The 12891-nt window shown below is 44.3% G+C and overlaps 1 protein-coding gene across 3 annotated transcripts in view; it reads right to left on the reverse strand.

The window, feature by feature from the left end:
- tet3 (tet methylcytosine dioxygenase 3) overlaps nt 1-12891 on the reverse strand; it is a 49300-nt gene that overhangs the window by 30126 nt on the left and 6283 nt on the right. Inside the window, exons 1-2 of one of the 3 annotated variants that reach the window (XM_044112745.1) lie at nt 8368-8619; nt 7687-7746 (exon numbers count right to left, since the gene is read on the reverse strand). In XM_044112745.1, coding sequence (XP_043968680.1) covers nt 7687-7746; nt 8368-8547 — 240 coding nt within the window. In that variant the 5' untranslated portion in view covers nt 8548-8619. Of the gene's footprint in view, nt 1-7686; nt 7747-8367; nt 8620-12891 lie in introns of those variants that run through there. The other 2 variants (XM_044112744.1, XM_044112746.1) reach the window with 2 other exon arrangements.

Here is a 12891-nt window from a genome sequence, read left to right on the forward strand (position 1 = left end):
AGATTTAAAACAAAAAAAGGAAAAATATTTTGTCATAAAGTGGTTGAAAACAATGAAGGAATGAGAAAAGGAAAAACTAGATTCTAGATATTTCCTATGTTCATCTCCAGGTTAGAATTTTGTTCCATACTTTTCTGTAAAAAAAACTTTTTGCAGAAAATGTTGAGGCACATTTAAAGAAAGAACGAGTAAATTACATATCGTCACCTTCCTAAAATTAATGGCCTAAGTCATTTTCCCCCCCAAATTATCATTTGAGGGGGAAAAAAACGTGATGATTATTTTTCCAGAAATCACTTTTGGCAAATAATAACTTAAGCTTTTATTTTAGGAAGGTGACGGCATGTTAAAAAGTTAACAAAGAAAAGCTAGCAGAGCACACCGAGTGACTGACTCTGTCTGTTTTGTGGTTTCAAATCTTAAATTTTGCAAACAAAACACATAATTTGCACACCAGTTAAAATGTCATTTCACATAGATGAGTCCTGACAGTTTTAAGGTTTGAATAATCTATACGCTGGTCTTTTGTCTTTCTTCCAATATAAAAGGAAACTGACTAATAATAAATAGTTCTGAAAAGTCGAGCTTTAAATAACCACAGCCTGAAAGCGAAGACAAATATACTTTAAGTGGACAGAATGATGATCAATTGTACAATGAAGTCTGGAAATACAGATATTATTCCAAAGACTCTTCTCCTTTTTCATGATTATACATATCTGGAATGTACATAAATCAAATCCCAGATCTGGACAGACTATCTAAGAACCCAGTAAAGTTGATACTTCTTCGATTTAAAATCCATTTTCTATACACCTTGTCCCTAGTGGGTCATGAGGTGCTGGTTTCTATCTCCAGCCAACGTTCTGGGTTCACCCTGGACATGTCGCCAGTCTCCACTTAAAAACTACACCGAAATATTGAAAATGACTTCAAAGAATCAAAAAAATAATAACTTTTCTAATGGTACTGGTATTTTATATTTGCTCTACAATCTGACTCTATTAACTAACAGGTAACAGAATCGGAGCTGGAAATGTTTCTGCATGTTGTCCTGAAATGACTTTGTTTGTTATAAACTTTAATAACCCAAACTGAACTGCTTTGAGTTGAAACTTTGTTTCCAACACATGCACTGATAAGCGATTCGCAGACATCAGCATAAAGGCGGGGTCATTTCACATAAAACATTACTCAACGTTTCTGGTCTATACCACAATCAGGTCGGATTACCTTAAAAGCAAAAATAGAAATAAATTAAAAATTCATCAGTCAAATACAAATTTGTCTTCAAGACAACTTTTCTTTAGATTTCATTGTAGCAACAGTTGAGACGACTCCGTCTTCAACCAGCAGACTCTTGTGACTAATGATGTTTCAACTGAAAGCAGCCTGAAGCCTCGTCGCCCAAACAGATTCAGCTCCACTCACTTCACGTGAGAGCCAAGCATTCGGTCTGAAGACGCTCAAATCAACCTGATCAGGTGAAAATGAAAACTCACTTACGTTGAAACGGCTGTAACCCGGCATTGAGAACGAGAGCGAGTGGAAAGAGCGAGAGAAAGACTCCTGATCTTGCATCGATCACCTCGACTCACACAGAAGTCAAACTGTCATCCAAATGAGCTGTCTCCCGCCCTCGTCTCGTTTTCTCCATATCTCTCTCTCTCGCTTCTCTGCCTCAGGCTCTGTGTTTCTCAGCAGCACGGAGGAAAGGTACTGGTAGTAGGAGGGATGATTGAGAACAAAAGTCCATCCTCAGTGGTGTGTGCGAGTTGCTGTTTATGACTAAAGCCTGACTCATCTTTCTCTTCGAAGCTACGCACCGAAACGAAAACTCTCACGGAAGGCAGCTTCTGAAACGTTACCAGCACCGGTGAAAATGCAGACGGAGAATTGAAAAGGAAAAAAAGAACAAATTGTTCTTTTCCTTTTATTAAAGTCATTTAAATATGAGATTTCTTTTGTGTGGGTGCGTGGGTGTGAGAGTGTGAGCGTATGCTTTTTCTTTTTTTATTAGTCTTTAAATGCCGGCTCAGATCCATTAGTCAGGAGGGCTACCCTCTTCCTGTCAGCTGACGCTCTCCTCCTCTGTCGCTGTGACTCTGTACACTCCCCTCCCCAAGCACAATGTCCTGCAGTCAAACAGCATCAAGGTCATCTGATCCCACATCTCTTTATCTTTCTGTCGTACCCGTTCACACACACACACACACACACACATCACACAAAAATATACATTTCACATGTGCATGTGAAGGTCTAGGTTCCTGGGGTAATTTTTCTCTGTGCTTTCAGCCGGCTCCTTCACACACACAGTAATGGATTGTTCACAGAGGGTCAGTGGGTTCATTGATGGGAGGGACGTCGGGTTAAAAATAACAGTAACATGAAGTCTTCACTGATGGTGCTCTGATCCCCTATCACAACAATAACTGCTTTGTTATTGTTGTTTTTTTACCATAAAGCTGCCTGTTTGTTGTTGTTTTTTTCCCCCCTTTTATTTATTTTTTTGATACCCACATGTTCCCAGACTCCCATAAAAAAACGGTGTTAAGCTCAAGGTGTGCACAGTCATATCTGCTGACATTTGGCACGTGCAAGCCAGCACGATTCAGCTCAGCTGGGGCAAGCCCCGCCCCCTTTCCTCAAAGCCTTACACCTCTCCTCACAAAGAAAATGAGAGGAGGGGTTAGGGCACGAGGAGGCAGGGAAAATGAACGGAAAGGTGGTGATAGGTGGAGTGGCCCGCTGGGGTGGAGCTACAAAAAATAATAAAAATAATTAATGAGTAGAAAAAGAAGAGGAGGAAACGGGGAGGGGGAGGGAAGGCCGCTCTTTGTGCTTGAGGGTGAAATGAAAAGAAGGAGTGGGATACGACCGCGACGCACGGATCAGCCGACGCAGGGGGAACCTTGGATGTGAGACAAAGAGCAGCGGCACAGGCAGGAGGGGAACAGGTGGGACAGATGGAGTCCAAACACTTTCAAACCAAAACAAGCACACCGTGTACCTGGATGGCAAATCAAACTGGGGAATGGTTCCCCCGTTCAACAAGGTTCAGTGGCAGCACTCGGTCTGCTGACATGTGGAGGAGCAATGTTTTAGGGAACAATACTTTGGACCCCAACCACAAGTTTGTCAGAGCGCAGAGAGAAAACAAGAGAGTCCTCCCTCAGGCGTCCACTGTGGCCTCCGCCGTGGCTGGTTGCCAGTGTTGTCTCTCATGACTGGGGCTAAGATTAGCTTCCCATATGTTCTGTTCTGGTATTGCCGGACTTAAAGGGACCAGGACGCCACTTTGTCCTCTGCAACCCTGTACACAAGGCCTGCAACTAACAATTATTTAAGTAATCAATTAATTTATTGATTATTTTTGAAGATTAATCAAATAACAATAATATGCAAATTCTACGGATTTTTTTTTTAACCACTTTTATGCAATATTAGCCATACACTAAAGAGGAAGTATTATGAAAAGTTAACTTTTTTTAGATTTATATTATGTTATAATGTTACTCCATCATCAAAAACACACCTGCAGTGTCGTTTTGATTCTTTCATGCATGTTTGAGAAATCCTTTAATCTCCATGGCAACCACTCAGCTGTGCAAAACACCTGGTTGGACCTAGCCTCGCCTTCGAGACACAGCTACTCCTCTGAGCTGCAGTTTCCAAGCTTCTGAGCTTTCACCCCACATGGCAGCAGCCCTTCCACACTCGGCTCCTTCAGACTAGTCAGCAGCAATTAGCAAACATCTGCTGAGCTCATTATAGGAGCTACATCTCAGTGCAACGCTGGTAAAAATGTTGCTGAAGGGTTAATAGAGGAGCCATGTTGTGATGACTTCCTGAAGGCAGAGATTCAAAAAGAGCAGAAGTTTCTTAAAGAGACATAGGCCCAATTTTACGACATTAAATTACAAAGTTAAATTTCTTTTAAGTCATATTTGGTGTCAATAGCATTTTTGTAACTGACGTAACATAGTTACTTTATTGTGCTGCCATGTGCCTGGAAAGCACATAGTACTGCCCCTTTAAAAGATGCAAATAAACAAATAATTCAATTCCGTTTTTAAATAATTAACATTTTATTGCCCATAATGCAATACCACGGCATAACAGGTAACGCTAAAACTATGCCACTTGAAGAGTTTTAACTAAAATATATTTAAAGGGAGTTTTTTAAATCTTAAATGCCAAATGTATATATTTTTGTAAAGCTCTGGCTTAATTACTGCTCTGAATATGTTGGGGATTTTTGCATCCAATGCTGGTTTATGAGTCTATAATTCTAGTTAAGAATTATTCGATTACTAAATCAGTGGACGATTATTTCAATAACTGATTAATCATGATCTACCCGATTAATCATTCCAGTCCTAGTGTACAGATCTCTTTATAAAAGCTCTATGTTGACAGCAGATGAAGGCTGGAGAAGATTTCTGAGAACTGACCCATTTCCAGCTTTCCACTGACTCTCATATCCTCCAATAAAGAGGTTCCCCCTGAATCCATTTAAACAGATCTCGGCAATCACGATTTTCAAGTGTGTGTTTTCTATAGTAGGCGCTGAAAGCTGCAACAGCTGTTGAACTGTATTACATAAAACCTGGCAGCGTGTGCCAGTCCAGGGATTCGGGACTGTGTTGAGCGCGCGCGCCCAGTGGGAGCAGCGGAGCCGGCGCCAGGGAAGTGAGAGTTAAAGAGCCAGAGCAACAGCTGAGGGCTCCGCCTCCTTGTCTTTCCATTCATTTTTTATTAACTGCGGCACCGGGCGGCCGGCGGCCTCCCTTCCAACACGAAGCCCAGGCACGACCAAAGACGCCATTTACCAACGAGCCATTACTCATCTGCTGCCACACAGCGTATTGATCCAGCTGCAGGATTCAGGCCGGCATTGAGAAGGACATAATGGATCTGTTAAATGCTGTGCTTTATAGGTTAGAGCGGCGTTAAATACTGATGATTAAAAATGAAACTGTTTGTACATGTTTAGGTGACATGTTGCACTGGAGCATGTGTAAGAAGTTTGGTAATCATTTGATAAAAAGAGTTTTCTGAAAATGAAAGACAGAGAGCAGGAGACGTTTTACAGCCTGAGAACAGCTGACAGCTTCGCATCAGAGCAGGCTGCCAGTTAGATGTTTGTTTTTCACCAGCAGCTAACAGATAACCTTGACTTTAATCTTGACCTTCATGTTACTGCTGCCCTGCAAAAGTATTCACAACAGCCTGAACTGTTTTCACATCTTTCGACCACAAACTCTGATGTGTTGTATTGGGATTTTATGTGAGATGAAAACAAAGTTAAAATCCAAAAGTCTGATGTGTATTGTATTCATCTCTCTTGAGTTATTGTTTTATACTGATGCTGTCTTCATGCTACTCAATACATCACCTCTGACCACAACAGCTTCCCTGTTCCTGCTAAATAAAGACAATCCCTCAAAATTATGCTGCCACCACCATGCTGTAGTAATAGCATTTGCCAGACAAGTCAATTTTGGTTCCATCTGAACTGGGTGCCTTCTCCATGACTTGCATGTTGAAATGTGTGGTTGCTATGTGAAAGCACATGGAAAAGTTCAAGCGGTATGAATGATGAATCCAAAAACGACACGTTTTGGATAAAACTCCAGTCAGAAACAAAAATTTATGTTAATTAGAGCTTAGTTTTGTTCTTGCCATTTGTATGTATTTACAAATGGAAAAGGTTTTGATAAAAACCAACAACCCTTTCAGATCAGAGGAAAGGATTGAGCTATTTGTTTGTCTGAGACTGAGACCATCTATTAGCTCACAGGGTTTGTCAATGCAGGTGGGGAAGCAGGCCGAGGTTCTTCACTGAAGAGTGGAAACCTTACAGAGCTGCAGACGCATCAAAACCTGCCGCTCAATGGAAGAGCTGATGTCAAACCCTCCACTTCCTGAATCTGTACCACACAGCGAACCGCTTACTACACACACACAAACACGTGGGGCCTGGCTAGATTAGTCATGTGACCATCCTTTTAATGCCTGGGCTAAAATTATAGCGATGATGTCACCAGACATCCAGTGTTGCCACGGAAACTAGGTCAGCGTTAACCCTTTGCGAGCGCGGCCGGGGATTCCACACGTATCATTAGCGAGTATTCCAGGTGCCATCGCTGCTTCGCTCTGTTCCACCTGAGCGACGTGTGAAGTTCATCTCACGTATGAGGAGGAAATCCTGTGCATGGGCGTGGAAAGACAGGCAAATTCTTGCGAGCACAGCGTGTCTGCCTTGTAACCTGTTGTGGTAAACCCATTAAATACAGGTTGGCTTCCTGAACAGCGCAGAAACTGTGCTGAAAAACTGAAAAGAAGTCATAAAAAAACACCGACTGTCTGCAACGCAACCGCAGCTTCGTTTTTTCTTCTCACAAAGCTCAACTTGTTGAAGTTGTTGTGCAAGGGCGGAAAGCCCTTAATGATACCGTACGGGTGCTTATTTGGATCGTCAAAATGAATGCCCTCTGCATGTGGGGTGTACGCGGTGTTTATCTTCGCGCGACCAGGGAAATGTTTGAGTAGGAAACGGATCTTAATGAGGTAAACATTCCACCCCCGGGCAAGCACGGCAACCTCTCCGAACAGGAGAGCCGGAGGAAAAGGGACGCTGACTTGTTAAACACAGGAAAGCACACAGAAGACTGTGTTCCCTGTAGGCCAGATGGCGATATATACTTTTAAGATAAAGGGTGGGTATATGTGGACAGAGATTAAAGCAGGCTTAGAGATAAGCTGGATGTTCAAAGATCCGAGCAGAACTTATTTATGATGTTTAAAGGTGATGGACTAACCCAGATTTGATGTCTCTGTAGAGACGAGTGATAAATCTAAGATGTAGACAATACCGACGGTCTTTCTCGCCAATGTCGTGTTTGTCTCCAGTTGTCCGTTTCCTCTTAGCCGCATCGCCACGCTTTTCCCTCTTCACAAAAACACACTAGCGTGTCCCGACATGGCGTGTTGTGGGGAACGCGTTTCTCAGCAACAGCGCGGCGCCGGTTTCCTCGCCCGGCAAGCTGACACGTACGCATGCGTGACCCACTAACTTTTACTCCCTTTACCTCATTTGACTCCAGAACCCAGGAGAAGCAGGACGGCTTTCCCTCCCCGGCTCCCGAGCCAACACGCAGGGTTCCGCCTCCTCACTCTTTCCCTCCCTCCCTCCGCTCCTTTTTCTTGGTCTCTTGTAGTATCCTCACATGCCTGGCTCTGGCACCAATCAGCGGGCAGCGTGGGACGCTTTAAACTCAGGATGCTGCAGCGTCATCGCCGAGACGCTCAGACGGAATCGCGGCGACTTCTTTCAATGACTTTGGAGTTCAGATGCCTTAGTTGATCTAATCCACCTGTATTCGCTTCGGGAGGATGAGGTAATGAGCTCACGCATTCGCGGCGGAGTGCTGCAAACAGTCGAATGCCAACACAACGCCACAGACTGTCGAAGCTGTCCTTTGTCAACCCGTTGCGTGCATAGACGCTCGAACTAAACCAATGATGTACATATGGACAGACGTGAGAAACTGGTCACTGTGTTGGCTAAGCTCGATGTTAGCTCATGAGTTAAGCCAGCAGCAACATGAGACGAGATTATGCCCTTGGCACAAAGATGACAGATGTAGAGATGAACACAAACCCGAGGTCCTGTCTTACCTCAGCTGCTTGTTCAGGGAGTCCCACACGGTCTTGACTGTTGTCTTCAAAATATCCCACCTTTACAGCCGGTCGAGGAGAGGGGCGGGAGGGGGGCAGAGAGAGAAAAATAGGAAGAGGAGGGGGATGAAAGATTAACAATCAATAGAACAATGCGACATGGGACTGCTCTACGTAAAAGTACCAACAGCTGCATGACGCCAACCCGCAATCTATGCCAGGAATGATTGCGGCAACGAAAGAGCCTGCGCGGAAATCTTTTCTTTGATTTGTGCTCAATGTGAGCCGGCGTTTTCCCTCCTCCACCGCCGCCGCCACCGCCGCCGCTTATACAATTATGTAATGTCTCCATACAGACGCCGGTGTGAGGTTATGGACGCACATTGGCTTCGCAACAGGAAATATTACGACAGCGAGTGCACGAGCGTCGGCGAATGGGATGGAAGAGGTGGAATGGACAGAAACACCAGCGTGTTTTTATTTTGCACAACGTGTCTCTGTTGTTTTCATTTGCCCCAGTTGTCTCAGTGGTAAATGATGTGTTTTGTCTTGAGCTTCTCCCCATTTCAACTAGCCTACACACACACACACACACACACACTCCCCCCACCGCTCCATCTCCACCTCTTTGCCTCCACCCACCTATCAATCCTAAAATAGTCTGGAGAGAGAAATATTTACCCTCCAAGCCTCGGCGCTGCTTCGGTTCGTACTCCTCAGTCCGCTGACCGAATCCCCATAAGAGGATCTCTGACTACCTCTCTCGTCCTCGCCCCCTGCCCCTCTGTCCCTTTCTTCTCTCTCCGCGTCTCCCCACTCTTCCTTCTCAGTCTGTCTTTCGTCTGCGTTCCAGCAGCCCATTCAGGAAGCCATCTTGTGTTTTTAATCGGGTTTTACATGAGCCCTCGTACGCACGTTCTCTTTCTCTCTCCCTCTCCCTCTCTCTCTCTCAACGCGCTTGCTCTCTGTTGCACTTCCCCCCTCCCTCCCGCCCCTGTCTCTCTTGCTCATATGCCAATAGGTCTACCTCGCAAACACATGAACATACACACACACACATCTGAGGGATTTTTTTTCTCTCTCTCTCTCTGACTGCTATCACTCCTTCCTCCAGATCGCTCAAGGTTTTTTCATCTGTCCTCCCGCATATCTGATGTCCAAAAAAGCCACCCACTCCCCTCTGACCCCCTAATCTATCTACAAACATATACAGTAGTGAACTAAAGCGCACACACACACACAAATGTGCAGAGCTCACCCCAAGAGACGTCACACTACAGATATCACACAAAGGCGGCCTGTCCACCAATCAGAGGCCGGGCGAGCTCTGCTGCTAGGGTGAAAATGAAGGCGAGCAGTCGAGGGTGCTGAGAGGAACAGTAGAAAGAGGAGGTTAAATAAAAAAAGGCCCTGTGTGAATGTGCAGTGCAATAAAAGAAAGGCTGACATAAAGAGATAAAGTGAAGATAGGTGGGAGGCGTGTGTGTGTGTGTGTGTGTGTGTGTGTGTGTGTGTGTGTGAGTGTATCAGGGGGAGGGGAGATGGGACCTCTCTATGCTTGTCAATTATCTCCTCGAACTCGCCTTCCCTAAACAATGCCTCTGGTATGTGGTATCGCTGTGCACCATCTGTGTTAGGGCTGCCTGCAATAACTGGACTGGACTGGACTGCACAGTTGCAGCCCCACACACACACAAACACACGCACACACACACACACACACACACATTCACAGAGACCCCTCTCACCGAGACCACCAGCACCGGTCTGACAGGCGAAAAAGCACAATTACGCTGCAAAAAGCCCTCTGTGCTGACTCAGAGCGAGCAAACGCGACGCGAACCGCTGCAGATGCGCTTTCTTTTTTTCTACGAGCGCTCTTGGAAGCCGTCCCAACAGGTTGTCAGCTGGGACTGCGTATCTGTGATCTGCAAAGCAAACACGTGGAAAAACATGTCTCGATCCTTCACTTTAGGGGGAAACGCCGCCGGGGACTCAATTTTTTTTTTCTTGTACAGTTTTTGTAATAGTGACATACCAGGCATATTTTAGGCGGCCTACTTCCCTGATGTTTACATTGTAAAGGTTAAAGACCTTCTCTTTTATTGCCATCCTATTTGTTTATTATGCTTGAGCGAAAGCCACAGAAAAGCGCTGGGGCAAATTTAATTTCATCTTTAGCCGCAATCAGGAGATGAGGCGAAGGTAAAGTTGATGTTTTTTCCAAACCTCAGAAAAAAAAACACTGTTTCTGAAAGTGAAATGGGAAGTTTTACTCTAACAAACAAGAGCTTAGATTTTGAAGGACAGCATTGACGTGTGAAAGAAGAGGAGGGGGGGCGAAGACATTGTGACCGCACAGAGTCGGGCGAAAGTCAGCGAAAGTTCAGGGAGGCCGGCGAAGACGCAGCGGATCGAAGCGAGACGGACAGATGGCGAGCGGCTTGACAGACTGTGAGAACCGAGAAGGAGGAGGGAGCTAAAATGTGGCACGGTGAAGCAAGGCAGCAGCACAGTGACGCAGCACTTTCGGTGTCTGTCTGACGCTCTCGCATGGCACGGGAAATCCCCTCCTCTGACGTCAGGTGGACCACGTGTGTGTGTGTGAGTGTGTGATGTTTCTGTGTGAGAGAGGCGTGATTGTTGTGAGCTGGACAGCGAGAGCCTCTCTTTGCTGTCTTACAGGTGGACAGGAGTGGCTGTCGCACCGCCGTCGGAGCTAACCGACGTCTTTGCAGTACAAATGGATTAAGGAGGTCAAATTAGCTCTGGCTAGATTCACACTCTTTGAACGTTCCAACATAAACACCATAATTGCATAAACCAATAAAAAGTAGATCAAAATTGAGAAGTGAAAGTAAAACAATGCAGCTGTGGAGTATAACTCCAATTGTTTTACCCAATAACTCCCTACTCTGCTTTGCAATATAATTCAGAGACAGTCAGATTAGATGGAGGAGGTATTTTCATGTCAGGTTTTAAGTTTTTCCACATATTCCCAATTGAAAGGTGCTTTGATTGAAACGGTTCCAATGCAGCTCTGGTTGTATGAATAGTTTTATTGTCCTGCTGGAAGGTGAACCTCTGCCTGAATGCTCTCGCAAACTTCCACAAACATTTGTGAACTCTGAACTCTCCGTCCACACACGGATGAGACGTAATTGTCAAGGGTACTGATTGCCTACATTTCTTCTGACAAAATCCTTTATTTCCCAAAATCCTAATGGATACAGATTTGTCTAAAGGCCCCTCTAATACTTGACTCAATGTGGATTCAAAGCGGCCCTCCACCGGACACGTCTGTGCAAAGGTAAATTTATCGGACAGTGAACCGCTCGGTGGAAAACGGAGCGGTTCCACAACCAGTCACCAGTTTATGTGCAGGTGTGCCGTCGCTGCCCTGGTGGAGCAGAAACAGGGCAAGGAACTCATCATGCTTGTTACCATCCATTCAAATTATGAGAAATGAAGTTATTTGTCATAAGAAATGTAGGCCATCAGTGCATGCGACTACGAGACAACTTACAGAATGTGCACCGTATGCCTGAGTATGGAGGAGCCTTAACAGCTTTCTAGTCAAAGGATTCTTCCACCTGAGCTCCTGATCTGGAGCTCCTCCAGAGTTACGCACAGGGAGCCGCTCAACTTCTAGCATTCCTTTGTACAGAACCCTAGCTGGATTTTCATTGACCATAAAATTGTGCAAACTGGAATCACAAAAATAAACTCGCTCAATGGAAACTCAGCAATTTAACAAACTCAAGATTTTTGCTAAAACGTTTTTGCACCAGGATGAGATTGGCTTTTTTAGCCATATCAAAATTGGTATACGTTGCAAAGCTGCAATGGAAACACTTTCTTGGAATGACACAAGTCATGGCACCTTGCATGTAGCACCTGCTTTTTTGTGGGCACTGGCCTCCTTGGACATTGTGCAGCACGCTCCACAGCATCGCAAAGTTGATCAAAAGTTGAGTTTGTCATTCAAAAGTGAATCCATAGCTTTTCTGTAAAATCGCTGGCAACGATTTCCCAAAAGCGCTGCATATGTAGCCGCTCCCCGGTATGAAAGGTTTGTCACTTCAATGACTGAATCCGATGCCAACGTCTCCTCTGATGGCTGATGGGTAATGAGCGCTATGGCTGAATTATGTATCCCATGTTTACATCAATTGCCTCAATTATTTACTGCATAAACAAATGTACTCGCATGTAATTTTATTTGTATTTCTTATTTAATGGAAACAACGCAATTCGCAATTTCGACATTAGCTGGATACTGAAAAGGTTTTGCAGAAACCACACCTTTTAGATATTTTATCTAAAGATTTTAAAACCATCCATCATTGCCTTTCCACTATACGATTGGGAACTGCTTTTTGTTTTTGATGTATTACAGTAATACACCAATATTACATCCCAAAGGAGTGTTTCAATGTTTGAGGTTGTAGTGTTACAAAACATAAAAGGAAATGTGAAAAAGTAAATATTTTTACAAATCAGAAAGAACATAGTCAGAGGAAATATTCCAACCTCTAGTTTATATTTTTATGTGTCTAATAGGTAAATTAAGATCATTCTTTCGTGTAATGCAGCAGGAACAAGAAAGAAGAGAAGTCAATCCCTGACTGGGGACAGTCATAGTGGTCTTAAATATTCCTACAGACTCACAGAATCATTACACATTTTCATTACTATTCAGCTCATGGTTTTTGCTAGATAAAGAACCCAAAAACATTTAACAGCCAACTCGTCTCGGCAGATTGATAAACTCACGCAAACTCATTCACGTCATGTTTATAGTGTTGAAAGGAGCCCTCGAGTACATTGTGCAGACAGTTGAACCAATCTTACACAGGCAAATGCTTAAAAGTGAGCAGCTTTCACAAAGCAGAGAATGTGGGTGGCTAGCAGTGAAGAACTTAGCTGCTGAATGCACACAGATGTCAGAGGGCAGAGGTGGAAGGACCATGGGGGAAGGGATACAGATGTAAGCAACAAAACTTGGCTTCAGCACAGTTTTATGAGGAAAACCTCCAATGTCTTAAACTCTCAACACTAGGTTTAATCCTTGCTTTCTGTCATGTAGTTTTTAAACTCAAATCGATGTAAATTCTGTCCTCAGTGTGTTCCAGCGAGGTGTATTCAGTCTCACTGTACACTCATGAACCATGTGTGCTGGCTGAGGATCCACAAGGATCTTAT

The sequence above is a fragment of the Gambusia affinis genome, linkage group LG03 (assembly GCF_019740435.1).
Source record: "Gambusia affinis linkage group LG03, SWU_Gaff_1.0, whole genome shotgun sequence".
Lineage (NCBI taxonomy): Eukaryota > Metazoa > Chordata > Actinopteri > Cyprinodontiformes > Poeciliidae > Gambusia > Gambusia affinis.